Source organism: Genypterus blacodes, unplaced genomic scaffold, assembly GCF_046128005.1.
Source record: "Genypterus blacodes isolate CSIRO-AG114 ecotype Tasmania unplaced genomic scaffold, CSIRO-AGI_Gbla_v1 ptg000022l_1, whole genome shotgun sequence".
NCBI classification, from domain to species: domain Eukaryota; kingdom Metazoa; phylum Chordata; class Actinopteri; order Ophidiiformes; family Ophidiidae; genus Genypterus; species Genypterus blacodes.
Window position 1 is genome coordinate 5,551,617 of NW_027466835.1, and position 17,129 is coordinate 5,568,745.

Consider the following 17,129-nt stretch of genomic DNA (forward strand, 5'->3'; position numbering starts at 1 on the left):
GAGCAAATGCCCTGTGGGGATTAATTAAATGAGAATTCTACTTAAAGGGGATTTACCTCGAGTAAGTGGATTTGATAGAATCATGTGTCACTCAATGCAAACAGAGAATTATGAGGCCTATTGTTGAGCCAGAGAGATGTCCGGAGTGGACATGAGCTATGACTTGTTTATGGACCCGAGTTGGGAGCGAGGGCGGCGTGAATTTGGCAGTGACAGAGTGCACATCTGTCAGTGGGCCGGCTGACCGGGGGCGGAGGGGGGGAGGGGAGCCTGCTGACAGCCAGCTGTTAAACTAAGACACGTTTCGATGGAGTCTGACAGGACCTCCGCTTTGAAGTGACAGCTACTGCCATTACGCAGCTAAAACCGTGTCACCTAACAGGTGCGGCGAGACACTGACGGCGGCAGTCAGGAGGGGGGTCTCGAGTTGTGACACTAAAATATTGCTCCTCGGTCAAGATACCCTTCAGAAAACCTGTTCAAATATCTGGCCCCTACAAATAACTGGAATGGACCAAAAAAACAAAATGAGAATGTCAAGCGATCTGACAGAGCAGCCATTCATCCTGCAGGGTAGTGGGATCATGAAAGCTGACATTTTCTGTTCCCATCACCCACTGTTTCCAGATGTTGTGCCAAAATCAATCTCGCTATGCGTTTTACCCACTCGTGTGATTCAGCCTCAGTTTCACACTGGGAGCAAAAAAAATAAAATAATGAGATCATTTCAATTTAGGTGAAACGGTCTCCCACTGACACTTTTATTAGGACTGTAAAAATGTTACACTTAAGCATGAATTCTTTCTTTTTAAGGCAGCTTCTGTGTTAAAACTGCCGTAGACGTTGAAATACTTTTGCCTTCTGACACAGATCAGTTTAAATTTGTGTTGGAATTGCTTCTATAAAGCTCCTCTCCATTGATTTGTAGCTTACAGCCTACAGTATGTAGGGGATTGGGGCTTCAGCTGCATCAATAAATGATTATTTGGTGTAAAAATCAAACAAAAGGCTGCAGTGTGAGTGCCGCCGTTTAGTCAGACGCAGCGCGACTAAGATGTGTGACTGGAGGCTTGCAGACATTTTTTTGGTCATCGTTGTGAGAAATCCTGTTGCGCTTGTGTTCCTCCGTCTCTGTCCTCGCTCCTGTGAGAGACGCATCTCACGAGCCTTTCTGCCGTTTGCGCTCAACCTACTGCGTTAAGTTGTTTATAAGCTTGAAAACTCTGCTTAAGTTTTGACTGTGAGAGCTTAATCCTAATTAGTCCACGCACAATCGCACAACAGCAGGATTCAGCTTCACTGGATGGTTTATCGCGTATCATTTCCATATTCTCTGAGAGTCATTGGCATAATTCTCCTTTGAATTATACCCGTTCAGTTGTTATGCATGAGACCCACATTTTTTATATTCTTTCTACTACACTAATAGAGTGCAATTAAGTTCCGTATGTTGTATTAAGTGTGGCAAATTAAAATTAAAGGCTTCTGATGCAGTGAATTGTTCCCTAAATAATAAAATGAAATCACTTTGGGGGCCAAAGATTCACATTCACACTGCATGTAGGTCAACCAAAGGAGGGCAGAGTTTGTTGTGTACATTCGTCAAGTTTCAAGGCAGCAATGAAACACATTCCCCGGTAGAATTCACAATTGGATACAGAAGTGATGCGCTTCATGACCCTGGACGCAACTGAAGAGGTTCTGGGGTGATAACAGGCAGATTCAGTTTGATGGTCTGATGATCTGTGTCTCTCTCGGTCGCGTTAAATGCTGTGAGCGTCAGACCCTTCACTTACCTTGCAGACACACAATGCTCATCGGCGGACACACATTGACGCCATTACTGGCACGACTCGTTGCGTTAAGCGGGACAATCGGTTCTGTCCAAAGCGCTCTGAGAAAGTCTACACGAGGCCGTAAATAACAAGTTAAATACTGCGACTCTGGTCCTCTGCGTGTAATGACTGTCAGCCGAGGGCTCGGGATGGTGAGAGCGTGTAAAAGCGGAAGCGACTTTTCTTATCAGGTGCGAGCAGAAAGCAGCTTTTCCCCTCCAGAGTGAGGCAACAGTCACAATACGTACCGTAGGAGATAGGGATGTCCAGATCGCCCTGCCAGGACATCTGCCCTTCATCTATCGAGTGCTGCGCTGTAAAAACACAACAACAGGCCTCTTGTTTACTGCCAACGCTGTCTTATTTATTCTAACTCTTACGACGGACAATAGGACAGGGAGTCGGCGAGGAAATACGGCGTCCTGCATCGCTGGCTGCTCACCAAGTGCGGAAGTGTTACTTTCACATTGGAAGTGTGGTGTTAATCACAGATAATACATCTGTGCGGGTTTTGCAAGATGTCACACTCAAGTCTTTGTGTTCCGGCGCCTACAGGAGTCGAATGTTTGGTTGCACTTTGGCAGAATGACGATAGCTGTGAGCTGAATGATTGCTCTGCTGACATGATTCAAGTTTTACTCAAGCAGGTTTATTCGCTGATAATGACGCAATAATCTTATCGACCGCCTGTTGTTAAGTCACTCCATCTGTTTTTCAGATAGAGCTGACAAGAAAGTGGATTGGATGTTGATTTGCACGTTCATATCTCAAATATCGACTGTGAGAAGTGAAACAAGATGGCATGGCTGATTTGAAGAATTCTCAAACCGTTTTGTTTTCACCTTCTCAATCCGCTATTTTCACAAAACAACTGGCAGAATATGCCAGAGCTGTGACACCATTTCAAGCCGCTGAGGCGTTTTTTTTCTTCTGCTGGAAATGAGCGCCATTATCTGGAGACAAGACCGAATCAGGCAGAGCCGCTGCACCGCAATCAAGAAAATGACTTTTGGAGATGATTTTTTTTTTCTAATGGAGGAAATTCTTCCACACTTGATTGCCATGTGCTGCATTTCTGATGGAGTCCTTCACACTCGCTCTGTTTACAACATTTGGCCCATTCCAACATGGTCACAAGCAAAGACGTTTTCAGACATTAACCTTAAAAATCAGAGTTTAAAGAGAAATGATCAGGTTTATGAAGCCAAATGAGCCTCAATCAAAGTATTTCTTGCCTCTTTTAAGAGCGGATAGTGTTGTTGTGTTGTGGCTCACTGCTTCATACACAATATTACCAATATCTTATCAAATATTCTCATGAGGATGGACATACCTTTCAAGTGACCGCGTCCAAGTGTCACAAACCCGGAGGAGATGAAGTTGTGCATGTCTTGGCCTCCGCTGCGCAGGTTCTCCTTCCCATAGTGCCCTGTGGAGAAAAATGACCAATGGATTATTACTTGGAGGAAAGGTTGAATGTAGACCTTATTTGTCACTTAAATGTTCATTAAAAGGTAGTTCAGGCCCTGTGAGTTCATCATCTGGAGGCATTCTGAAGGTGTCACTGTTTTAAATGTTCTCTATTGTACGATACTATAAGACTGAGCCAAAATGTCCACTTAAGGTCATTTATCTTTACATATATTGGGTGTAAAGGAGCTAAATATTCAGGTATCCGATAAAGATGCCAGCTCTGTACATGTTCGTTTGTTGCATTTAATAAAGAAGCGGCTATAGAAACCAAGAATTTAACGAGAAAAACTTCATAAATATATAACCACGATCTATAGTTCCACATTGCCCAATTAACTTCATCGCACACTTTCTGGGCTTTGATACATTTGATTTAGCGAGTACAATAGCTGTTGCGTTGATGTCGGAGCGCTGTGTGTGTAACGTTCCGAGCACACACTTCCACTTCGGCTGCACGCCGATTTGGATTTCCCTGGTGTTAAAAGATCAGCGTGTAACGCAATTTGTTCCACATCACGGTTAGCGCCGCTCGAAACTAAATCTGTAATTGAGAAAGTCGGACGAACACAATGGAGCAAGACAAGATACCTGCTCGCACTCTGACAGCATTCAATTGTCCTGTCAATCACGGGGCAATCCTTAACTGGGGATAGAGGCACAAAGCTTCAATGAACCGAGGAAGAGGAGTGGAAAATCCAGGAGTGCTGGATTAACGAAGTGCACCCACCCCCCGTCCAGGCTCTCTCCTGCAGCTCGTCAGAACATTAACCAGCAAACAGTTAAAAATGCCTCCCTCTCCAATGGCCCACTTCAAAGTCAATAACATCACTCACACCTTTGGGCCCCGGGAAGCCCTGCGATCGAACAGCGTTTGAAATCATCATAATGAGAAGAAACACCTGGGACCATTAGCCGTAGTCTTCATCGTGCTGAAGTTTGGCACAAGCCTCTGCTCCAAAGCTCATTTGCTTCTTTTTTATCAAACCCAAAGGACGCCTATAAGGTGATTAGCGAGCCACTCTGACCATCGCTGTTAATGTCAGATCGCTGTAGTCACACATAAATAAATACATACTTAAAAGCTCCCTGCATCTGATGCCTTTGTATGCAACACAGCTCCGTATGTGCGTGCATGAAAAGGTTCTTTAACTGCTCCACGTCTTCACGTAGGGAAATGCTGATGGTTGGAAACGCCCGGGGCAGGATTCAGGTAGTCAGAGATGCCGACTGTGACTGTGATGTACATTGCTCCCATGTGGCACTGTGAACCTACAGCAACCTGATCCTACCTGGAAATGTTCCTCACAATTGCCTCGACGCCACATAAGGAAAGGGAATCGCACAAATCGGGGGAGATCAAAGGCTGCGTTAATAATCAAGAGACATACATTCCATTTTCTAACATTGAGAGCAAACATGGGGACGAAGCTGAATGCAGATTTATCATCATTATCAATGTCACAGCGATCGTTCCTTTGAGTGTTTAGAATCGACGGGAAACCGACTGGCTGGGTTTCGGATGATTCCAAACGAGCTCTTTCAATCTTTCCGTTTTTTGACTCCAGACTGTAGAAAATAATGCGTTTTGATTTAATTCAGGCAGCTGTGTGTGCCTGCGTGAGGAGCGGGCTGACTCCACGGGGCTGAATGTGTATTAACACGAGACGCTGTTTTGGTTTGAGTCGCTAACTAGACGACGGCGACCCGCAATTACTCTGTTCCATCCGCCGTCTCTTCCCCGGCAGCACAGGGCTCCGCGTGTGTCGATGTGATTCGGAATCCAGCGAGAAATGAAGCCATGGTTGAATATGAAAGCAAGTAATACTAGCCAAGTAATACACATTTGAATAATCTGTGTGTTTTTTTGAACTTGGTTTGTTATGATAAAGTTGTGGCTCGGTCTTTTTTATTAATCTTCTCGAAAATTGGGAGGAAACTTGACTCGGCTAATCAGGGGGGAAAATCCACAGTTAGAAATGTGTGAATAGAGCACAAACACAACCGCATTGCAGTATGAAGGGAATCAGGTGAATCTAAATCAAGAGTCATTTTCCTGATTAGCTGTGTAGTGGCAATTAGACCAGGCGAGGTGCAGTGATTTCCTCCAACTCCCTCCTGTTCCCACTGTAAGAAACAACGACATGAGCGCTCAGGCTTCACTGCGCAAAATGACTTTCCGATTGGAAGTCACGTCTGATGGTAATTGTTGAGGGAGAAATTACACTCAAACTCACGTCGCCGCCCTATTTTCACGACCGTGCCCCCAATCTAAACTCAATCTGCAGTCAAGGCCGTGGTGTTTACATATATATATATATATCTTAGAATTGATCCCTGACGATTGTTAATTCGGTGCTGTTCTGCTGAAATTAACTATAGATTATGCTTTAATTTACGACTAGGAGAATGAAAACATTGGTGCCAGTGTGACTCATCCTGCTGCATCATAGCTTTCCCCATAACATTACCTTCAAATCTATATTTACCTGCCTCGTCTCATTAGTAATCCAATAGAATCTTGTAGATTGTACTATTGTAGAATAGAATGTGAAGCTCTCCATTACGGCCCTGCTCCGCACTCTGACTCTCAGCCAGAAGAGACGTCTTTAGAAACTTGGACTCCTCCACATGAAGTAGCCTACACCCAGCTAATATGGACACTCTGGGGTCGGACTTCTCTGAGTTCCTTCACAAAAAGGACACTCCTGAAATGTCCTTCAAAAAGAGTCCGCACCCAAAAGTCAAGCTGCTCGTCTCTTCAGCTCAGGAGTGGCCTGGGAAACGGACATGTTAACCTTCATCAAACTGCTCCTCAGCTCTCGCCCGTCCTGGTCAAACCAAATGGCTGCTGAAGCACTGCACCACCAAAGGCTGCAGGAGCTCGGGAGCCCAAACTTAAAGAATCCTCACTATTCATCAAACACATCTCCACAGCAACATCACTATTCTGCCCTTCTTTTAGTCCTCAGTGCTGCAGCCTCAACCAGAGGCCACACACACACTCATGCATATCATCCTTTTCGCAGCGTTGGAGGAATCACAAGAAATCACAAGAGACACTCCTCTAGGTGGAGGTAACTCAAAAGAAAGATGGACTTTACGAGAGGCACTGACTTGAAGCACCACCTCAGATCTCATCAACATCTCCAGGTGGAATTCGTGCCACCTCGTTCCCCCGCACAAGTACAGAACGGCAATTTCAGTTTGAAGAGGTTTATTTTCAATGAGAGGCGAGCAGGTTTGGTCGCACAGTCAAACTTTCGAGAACGGGTAATCAACTGCTGCATTGTCCCCAGAGGAGTCGTTGCCACACAGATTTTCTTTACATCAAATTTGGAAGTCAGAATCAAAGCCCAGTGACAGCTGAGGCAGGGAGTCCTCACATGCAATCAGGTGTTGCGTGAAGAGTTCCTCGATGATCTCTGAGCGAGACCAATCCGTCGTCTGTCAATCAGCTTATGTGGAATAACTTCTCTCGTCTCTTGTGGGTTGGTGAACGAAAGCTGCGAGCAAACATTCCTGCAGACAAGCCGGTGCTCTGCCAAATAGGAAACATTCGTGCCCAGTGCTCACTGCTTCGCATGGGATGAGATTTGAGGCTGGTGGCACGTACAGGAAACGTCTCTGACATTTACTTAATGAATATAAGGTTAAAGCCTTTGCAGAATCACGGGGGGAAACCGTTTTCCCATTAGTTTGTCACGTCTCATATTCATTCCTTTGCATGCTGTGTTTGACACCACACTATAATGTATATGTCTGACTGCAGTAGTTGAATGTTTTGGTGAAGGCGGTCACACTGTAGCATCACGCTCTCTGCTGCTTTATTACCACACAGCTTGACAGCTTAATTAGGTTACTTCTAATAGAATTTAGCTATGTGAATGTTTCCTCATGCGGGCTTCCAGTAGATAACATGAGAGATCAGGGAACGTTTGATTCATCTCGCTTTGATGATCCGGCTCCTTTTTTCACCCCGGGCTCCTCCATCTTCTGGATGATCAATGACGGCCACACCTTCTCCTCAAACATCACTATGATTTGCATATAGGTCATTAAAGTGTTTTGTTTCGCCTCGCTGCATCTGTAGCTGTTACATTTGACACACTGTGAGGTCTACGCCATCACAAACATTGGCGTCCTTTGAAAAGAACCCAGTTTCAATGAATCCGCCGCCAAAGACGATTCGCCGGCACAAACGGCACAAACATTACCCGAGTTCACGTTTGGGGCGTGCGGACAGTTGTGGAAAGCTCTACCCACGCTTAGAGACACACTTCATCAGCTTCAAATGTAAGCATCATATCTGCTCTGAAACGCTGATGTTTCTGGTTCACATCCAGTAAACAAGCAATGTTGCATGTCATCAGCCTCCTCGTGTTGCTTTGACCTCGCCGTAACACCGTTCTTCATGGAGGAAATATAACGGAGTGAGGAAAGAGAGATTTTGCTTCAAACGAATTGTGTGTGGCGCAAAGACATAAGAGAAATATGAAACGTCTCCGTTGTTGTAAGGTCGTGAGTGTTTAACTTGAACCTGGGCCAACGCACTTCTTAAACAGACGACGAAGCCAAATTGATCCCAGCTGTAAGCGTTTAGGTTGTCACACAGCTCATTGGCCCTAATCCTCAGAAATCTCTACGTTAATACAAAGAGTACAGCGAAAAATGAGCAGTTACATATTCGCAACCGCCAAACGTACAAAACTAGGCAGAGCGAGCTCATTGTTCCCACGCTTAACCGTCTTTTAAATGCAAATGTGGATATGCATTATGCAGAATGCAGTTATGCATAACAAAAAAAACGGTGGAAGATGACAAACGAAGGAATTGAACACGTGACGCCGAGACGGAGAAGAAGGCTTACAAATGATATCTGTTCTTTCTTATTTAACCATGAACCATCCTAATTGAAATGTAGCTGAGGTCACGCATGGCGGCGACAATCCAAGCGAACCTTTCATCACGCGATCTAAACCCACCGCATTGATTGTAAACGCTTTTTTTGACGACATTTCCTCATCAAACACTTCAAAGCCAAACGGAATCCCTACAGCAAGGCGAAGGTGACGCAACAGTCGAGTAGAATTTGGTGAGTTCAAAATTTGGTTGGAATATTCCATTTAGAGCAGGGAACATATCTGCACAAGCTGACGTGCATGTACATATATGTGATGTCACATGCTAATATGGGGTGAAGAAAGTGTTTCTGCCTTAAAAGGAACACAATTACAGAGGAAATAAAGTTTATTGTTTAACTGGAATTACATCAAAGCAATGACCCTCATTCTTACAAGAGCAGATTTTTGAAAATGAAAGATGTTTTTTGTTTGCTTTTCTTTTTCCCTTCCTGTTTGCCCTTGGGATAAATAAGTACAAAACATATAAACAGCCTTGGCAGCAGTCAGATTGTGAGATTTCCGTCTTAAATTTGTCATGCTGTCAGAACTAATTGTTCTGCGTCATCTTTGGTTGCTTGAGCACTTTATCAGCTTCTCATACTGCAATCTAGGACCCCCGCCGACTGATGACCAAAGATTTAGTCTTTTTTTTCTCACAATCTGCGACAGCCCGAATCTGCTCCGTCTGGAGACGTGACTGAGATCTCCTGACTGTGGTTGGTGCAGGAGAACACATTGGACTGCAGAGTGACTGCTGGTCTGTCTCCACTGTCCACATTAGTGTTATACCTTCTCTCCAACTCTCACTCACACTGATTGCTGCAGGAGAAGGAACTACCCCAACGACAGCGATTCTTTTTAAAATCTACAGACAGAACTCCCCCACTATCCCAGGACTGCTCAGAGCCAATAAGATCTTTCAAACAAAACTCCTGCCAAGGCAAGATAATGAAACTGAAAACAACATCTGTGAGGATCAGAGTGACTGAAGTGGCCAAGATGAAGGAATCACCTCGGGCTGCACGCATGCTTTAAATCCCTGTGCAGCGCCCCAGCCACATGGTGAGACGCTACACTGTGCTGAAGGCTCTGTGCTCTGCTGTCACTGGTGCCTGCAGCTTCCACCCGACACGCCTGAGGCGAGGCAGCAAACACGGAGCTCTGTCAGCCCTCTCAGAAGACTGTCAGGACTCACACTCCCAGGTTAGTCCCCCAATAAGTCCATATTTTTAGACAGCATACACGTGCACCGATTTAAAGGCTCCTCCTTATGCAGCTGAGCTCGATTCTCCCTGAAGTTGAATCCTACAAGTGCCTTTATACACACTTCTGGTTGGATGCCAACTGCTTTTCATTGGCTCGTACCTGTACTCTGCTCAATGACAATAAAGTTGAATCTAATCTAATCTTTATGTGATCCCTGTCTTGTTAAATTGGCTGGGTCTTGCTTTTTGTATTGGTGGTTATCGCTTATTGGTAATATCAATCAATCAATCTGTATATTACAATGAAGTAATATAATCAACCAATTGCCGGTTGAAAGAGCTTGATTTGTAGACATCACTTCCATCTCAAAGTCAAAGATCTCAGTCTTGTATGTTGGCTTTTCTCACTTCATGTTTCATAATGACATCATCTCTCTCTTCTGGAGCCGTATCTGCTCACTGAGTCAGCCAGATCCACATCGTGCACGTACGCATTAGCCGCAGTTGCACGTTTCTCGCCTTGTTTGTTTCAGCACAGCAATTCCATAAATGTCACCTCACCCCCCCCGTACAAGATTCAATTTAATCCTTGGGCTCTGGATCAATATGTGCATCAGGGCTACACTGCACCTGTTGTCAGTCAATCATAGCGTAGGATCTGTTTCATTTAGAGACGTTTTTAGTTGTAAAGAAATGAGAAAAAAGTTTCACCTTTCTATGGAATTTCATTGAAATCCACCCATTTTACTTGATTGCACACCATTTTGTTGCTCGCCTTCCTTATCAGCGACTCTGGCCATCCTGGGACAATCTGATCATCTATGGTCGAACAAGAACATTGGCAAAAGCACGTAGCTTCTCAACGCCGTCTGGCCACTTTCATTTCAATCACATAAAGTGCATATGCCGGCGAAAAAGTCAATTTTCCTGTAGCAAAATGAGAAGAGCAGATTCGGCCCTGTGATTCCACGCATTACCAATCAGCTCTCAGCCGCTCGCTCTGCACGTTGGGGCGCTCGGCAGCGGTTGGGAAGAAGGGTGGAAGGGGGCAACTTTGACACCGGAGAGAAGCATGGCGCCGTTGAATCTGGGACACCGTACTAGGACACGTAGAAAAAAAGAAGCCGATCCCTGGAGCAGGGATCTGGAGACCAGTTAAAAGTAGGGAGGGACAGTGTTGCGCGACGGAATTATATCTGGACAAAAGCTTCCATCTCATGCAGAGAGGCGTTCATTTGCATTTCAATTTTTAGCCGACGCATTGGAGGCTTATGGGGCCGCGGTGTGACGGACAGCGCAACTCAGCTGAGGTCCAGCGTTTAATTCCCGATACATTTCCTCATGCATTTTTCTCTTGGCAAAAAGCTTAAAGATTGCAGTCTGCCCATCTACCCCATGACTTAAGCTGGATATTAATAGTTTGCATTCACTGTCGAGGCTATTTGCCCTTCAGAAATGCTCTCTTCTCACAGTCTGCCGTATCGATCTGTATGAAAGCAGAGAGCGGGTTTACCTACCGTGGTTTGATGACTTGGCGTGAACTGGAGTGTAATGATTCTTGGACGATCTGACTGGCGTCTCATCTTTGGGTGATCCATCAATCGCTGCGATGTTTTCATGCTCGTACTGAGAGATTGGAATTGGTCCCTGTTGCCTCAAAATGTCTGCCAGGGCTCTGTGGGGAGGGGGGTGGGGAAGACAAAGAAAGAAGTGTGAAACAGTGTAAATTAGAATGTTTCCCCTTTTCAAACTACCAGCATGTTTTTCATGTGCGCCATCTGCCTAAAGGTCTCCTCTCACTTATTTGGCTGCAGCTCCACTTTGAATCACGGAGGTTTAGAGGAAAGCACAGATGAAATCCTAATTATATCCCCAGTCACGAAAAAGGAGTTAGATTTTCAATAGTGCGGCACACACAGCCCAGACAAGTGCTATTATTTTACCCAGACTTGAGCTCAGAGTCCATTTATTTGGAGTCAAGTTTGTGTCTCTTCCCCTTTGAAGGCACCAAATAAAAAGTGTTCAAAGTGATTTTTCACCAGAGCCGTTTTCAACTTGTGGCAGCGCAGAGGAACTGGGGAAGATGGAGTGCACCGCGCTTCTTAAAAGGAAATGAAAGGGCAATTTAACTGTGTCAATGTCAACCTAAACCAACCACACAGTCCACTTTCCCACAACTCAGTGACTTTGGGAAATATACAGTATATTAATAGCATTTCCCTTCCAGGATGAGCACATTTTAACCGTTTCTTCTTCACAGACAGGGGCGACCTGATTTTACATTGTCCCAGTTGGCTGCCGTGTCGTCGGCAGCGGCGGCGGCTACGCTGGCATTCACGGAAAAAAGCACAATGCAGGGAAATCGACCATTTGCGACTGAACCCATTTGCCACGCCAACTTGTTTGAGTTATTCAAAACAAGGAAGTGACACTTTATTCAAGAAAACCTACAGCATCTGCTCCTAGGTCGTGCTGATTTATGTGGCTCTCCTGATCTCACGCCTGGACTCTCTGCAGTGCCTCATGAGCACGTCTGCTGGCATGTACACTGCAACCTTTTCAAACGACCCAGAATGCAACAGCGTGCCTCGTCTCCAACCAGTCAAAGGGGCACAAGTCACGCTGCTTCTCATCTCTCTCCACTGGTTTCCGGTAGCTGCGCTCTCATCAACTTTAAAGTCCTTGATGGCTGCCTGCAAAGCGGAGACCAGAGCAGCTCCCACCTTCCTGAGCCCCCCCTCCTTCCTCCCTCCTCCCTCCTTCTCGGGCACTTCGCTCCTCTAATGAACAACGACGCCTCGTGCTGCCACTACAGCGTGCCTCTGCGGCCTCGCTCGCAGCCTTGTATTAAAATGGGAACCCTGTATGTGCATATGTTATCAGAATAATAACATCCTAAGACAGGAGTCGCATTCGCACCGTGCATTAAAAAGCATGTTTGTTATGTGGGCTCTGGCTGCGTTGTGATCAGATCTCAGTATGCAGGTTGTTGCGCAGTCAAAGCTCAGCCCTCCTCCTCCACACACTGTGGACGTGGGCTGTCTGCATTTCAGGTGCAGGGAGCTTTTAAGTCTTCTATTGAAAATAAGAAGGAAGGTGGGAAGATGGACTGTTTCCTTTACCTCAATGTTGGAGCGGCCCTACCCATCACCCTGCAGAGTCTCTCTTGGTCTTCACTAAAGGCCTAAAGATCCAAAAAGCTTCTGCCAAATGATGAAACCAAGAGTTCATTAAAAATCATATTCTGCAACCAAAATATGCGTTGGTTTTTAGCCAATGTATATAAAAAAAATACGATTTTTACCAATTTCTGTTTTTGCTAATGAGCTCTGAGGTGTGGCCACTTAAGGGAAACCACACACACACACACACACTCGCTTCAGTGTTATCAAGTTACATGAAAGCTACTGAAGCTTTTACTGTAACCGCGGTGACTAAGAGCAGAATCCTCGTCTAAACTTTCAACCCTCTGGTTTCACTCCACATTAAACTTTCAGCGATGGTGGAGCTATTTTTTGCCCCGACCCAGTCATCTTTCCTTTTAACTCACTTTCTCGGATTCGCAATCTGAGAACGTCGGTCGTCTCACCACCAACCCGGCATGAATTGCATCTCGGTTTTTTGCTGGGGCTGATCAATAAGTCCTGTTCAAATCACTGGCCTGAGCTCTCACTCGGCATTTCTTGTGTTTCGGTGAAGGTCACGGCCAGAACAGCAAAGGTCTGCCAAGAGCTCAGTATTCCGCTCACTGCCCGCCCCATCCCTCACTCACAGAGGGTAGAAGGCGAAATCGCATTGGAAAAACCGCCGCAAATTAACAGAGAAGCTCCACTTTTTAGGAGCAGACCTTTGCCAAATATCTAGCTAATCCTGTGTTCCACTACTTCTTCTCGGTCAGGGCTGTGAGCATGAATGTCTCCTGCCAGGCACCGAGGTCGACTCCAGCAGACATCATTATGACAGCATTATATGCCAAACGGCTGGTGAAAATAAACAAATCATAAAGTAAAGCTATCGAGCAGCCACCAAGCCATGCCTCCTTATTTATCTCCCCCTCTCCTCCCTGTAAACTCTCATGGCCACCACTCATATCCAAGCGGCGCATTAAGCAGCTCCACTTGAAAGTTTGCCCCCTGGCTAGGGTAGAGAAGCAGCAGGAAGACATAAACTTCACAACATCTTCATTTCTCTGAGCCAAAAACTGCGGCGTCACGACTTTTGTTGCCTTTTTTTTGGTGATCTGCCACTGTTGTTCCCAATATGAACTAACATCGTGAAGTTTCACACGTCTGTATGGATATTAAGAAGCTGACTGCTAACTTTGCTTTTAAGCCCTGGAGCTTAAGGCAGATCTGTAAACAACTCATTGAACTCCCCAAAGAGAGCCTCTGCGTGCTTTATGGTCAGTGAAAATAAGGACTTAAGACGTTCGATACCAAAAGAAAACCCCGCCGCTATGTTCTCTGAGCAAAGCTGAGTAATCGCCTTGACATTTTAAAAACAACAGGCGGCAAAGTCACACGATTGAGACATAACAAGGCTTAATTATCTTCATATAGTTAAATCAACTTCCTGGCCTCCTCTGCTCTGCCTAAAATGGACTCCGGTTAATAGCAAGTGACTGAAGTGAATCTCAGTTAATAGCAGTGACTCAGTGAGTGTGATCAAAATTCCAGAGGGTGGAAAACACATCATTTTAGTCAGACAGAGGCCTGATGAGATGTGCATTCATCACTTATTTTCAGTTCCAATTTATTCCTATTCAGGGCTACAGGGAGGGGGTGAGGGGAGGGGGGCATCACACAGACCGGTAGTCTATCCCCGAGCAAAAACACATCCATCTCCACACCTACGGCTGTTCAATTCACCCAAACTACATGTCTTTGGATTGGAGGAGAAAACCCGGCGAGAGACAATCTCCTTTCAGAGGAGAAGCAGGACCGCAATTCAAACCCGTAACCTTGCTGGAAAGCGATGTAACCCCCCAACCACACACAAACACACACACATACACACACAAGCCTCACAATGCTCTGATGTTTGACTTTGTATCAGAAACGTGACAGCATTCATCCACCTTGAAGTTCAACCTCAAGCACACACAGCCTGTGTCGCCTTAACACATCTGGCGACTGGAATTGCTATTGATTTCCATGCCACTCCCATATCCAAACCACACTCCATATTAGTGTACAAATCCCTGAAAAAATACAACACAACACAGATAATCACCTCATTTAAGGTAAAGCCATCATTCACTCGCTTGGAACTCTAGATTCCAGAATGATCACAACTCTCCACCTCTCCTATATTAGAAATTCCATTATTTGGCTGTGCTGATGGTGGTGGAAAGTGTAGCCTCGGGTCTCTTCCATATGTCACCGTACAGCAATTTGTTCAAATGGTGCCACAGATCACCACTGAAATATGTTTTTACATCACTTTAATGCCCATCAAGACGGTCAGTGACCATTACTGTTGCCTCCTGGGTATATGGAATATTGTCATGGTGGACGAGACCACTCCCATCACAATGAAAGTGATCACTCATAATGGCTTTCAGTGGCATTTACTTTGTCCTTGAGGGTTTAATGGATGGAAAACACAACCCCCCACCCCTCCTTTCCTAACCCTTGACACAGAATGGAACATACAGCACAGGGAAGGTATAGGATGCGGTGATATTTTTGATAAGGAAGCTCTTTATTGCTTTGGATGATTTTAAGGTGTTATGAGCCGAAGACAGAGAAAGAGAGAAGCGGAGGGCGAAGGAATGAATGACTGAACGATGAAGGTCCTGATCTGAATTTGAGGCAGTGACATTTTGGGTGTATTGTGTGTAACTGTGAGTCGGCTGAGCCATCAAGACACCAAATCAAAAGTCTGCTATTATTTCTTAACGGAATCATCCTACATAGCTATATTTTCACAAATTCATATTTTGAACAGAAAAACATGTTGATTGTGTTAGGCTTTGATTGACACATATATATATAGTTTTGAAACATTTTCAGGAAATAGACTGACAAACTGCTGAATCGAGGAATTTCCCACTTAACCAGAAACGATCACACATGAAACAAATCAACATGTCATGAGTCATTATACTAACAAATCATTGACGCGTGTGGGTCTTTACCTGTGCACATTCATTTCCTGAGGGGGCTTGGTGGCTTTATCATAGGCAACTTTAACAGAGATCCCAATGGCGATGACGAGGGCGACGACCCCGCAGGTGATATACACGGTGGTGTTGGTCTGGTCTAGCTCCGGGTCGTAGGTGTCACCTGTTGGCGCCGGGGAGGGGGGCTGGGTCTTGATCCAGTCCGGTGTGTTGTAGTTGGTGCAGACCTTCTGCTCCAGCCGCTTGCCCCGGTCGGCGCAGCAGAAGCGCAGGAAGCAGCTGCCGCAGCAGAAGCGGTGGTCGGTGTTGTTGCAGGAGAACTCTTTGTCGTACTGGCCGCTCACGTCGTAGTAGCCCAGGCAGGTGTCGTGCTGGACGACGGGCGCCTGGACCTGCGTGATCCTCCCGGGCACGACCGCCGGGACCGCCGTGGTGGTGCCGTTGACCTCCTTCACCTTTGAGTTCCTCCGCGGCGGGGTTTTGTTCTTCTTGTTGTTGGCGGCGCACAGGACATTCAGCGGGTCTAAGTAAATGAAAAGAAGCAGGAGGTGCCTTATCCCCATCATGTGAGGACGCGCGGCTGTTTGGTTTCTTCTCTCGTCTGTTCTCGTCCCTCCTCGGTCACTTTTCTCTTACCGAGCGGAGCTTCTGGCCGGCTTCTTCGCTGCAGGTACTCCGCTCTGCGCCCTGCGTTCACTGGCGGACTTGGACTGCTCAGACATAGTGCATCTTCTGACTTCGCGCGCATCCACCAGTGCCGCCGGTTCTTCTTCTTCTTCTTCTTCGCGGGCAGGGCGGGTGAGTGGGTGGGGGGGAGTTCGCTTTGGCCAAACGCCCTCTTTGATTTGGGCTGCGGGGACGCGTCAGGGAAATGAGTCTTTTCTTGAGCATGAGACGAGCGAGCTGCCGCTCTAAGTAGTCGGGGATGGAGTGAAGCCGGTAGTCACACTGTGGAGAGGAGGTGTGCGCACACAGGGATTAAGTCGGCGATGCGGGACTTTACGAGGCAAGTACAAATGAGAAAGGAGGCAGTTTATAGGGAGACGTTAACCTATTTTACACCCCGCAGCCATAAATACTCATCACTGTTGTAGCACCCAAGTTTCCACTGCGCGCAGCTTCCCAAAGTAAAACAAATACCATTTAGTTCAACGTTTACACTTTTAAAAGTCAATATTACGTTATTAATCTAAACGAACTAACCGCGGCTACAATCCAAAATCAAAACTACATCAGATTTGACTTGCTGAGTGAGTGACAACCGACAATTTACTGCATTACATACATTTTTTCCCAATGAGAGATCAATATTAAAGACAGAGAGACGCGAAGAATGGGGAGCACTCACCGGGTTGATGATGGTCGTCTGAGCCGCTGCCACTGAATCAAAGAGCCTCAGAAAGACAAGAGGCAAGACCTCTCTGCTCTCCTCTCCTCTCCGGCCCGCCTCTCTCTCTCTCTCCCTCTCCCTCTCTCTCTCTGCAGCCCCCCTCCCCTCCCACCCACCAACGTCACCGATTCAGGTACCACAGTTAATCATCAATCGGCATCTCCCCCCTCGTTGATCATGGCTCCATGCTCCCACTCGATA

General features: G+C 46.0%; 1 protein-coding gene across 1 annotated transcript in view; it reads right to left on the reverse strand.

Annotated features, from left to right (window-relative positions):
- Positions 1 to 16,104, reverse strand: part of shisa6 (shisa family member 6) — a 53,667-nt gene extending 37,563 nt beyond the window's left edge. Inside the window, exons 1-4 of the mRNA XM_076143247.1 lie at positions 15,554 to 16,104; positions 10,932 to 11,089; positions 3,169 to 3,264; positions 2,084 to 2,149 (exon numbers count right to left, since the gene is read on the reverse strand). Of these exons, the coding sequence (XP_075999362.1) occupies positions 2,084 to 2,149; positions 3,169 to 3,264; positions 10,932 to 11,089; positions 15,554 to 16,104 (871 nt within the window). The remainder of the gene's footprint in view (positions 1 to 2,083; positions 2,150 to 3,168; positions 3,265 to 10,931; positions 11,090 to 15,553) is intronic.
- Between the last annotated feature and the right edge of the window lie 1,025 nt (positions 16,105 to 17,129).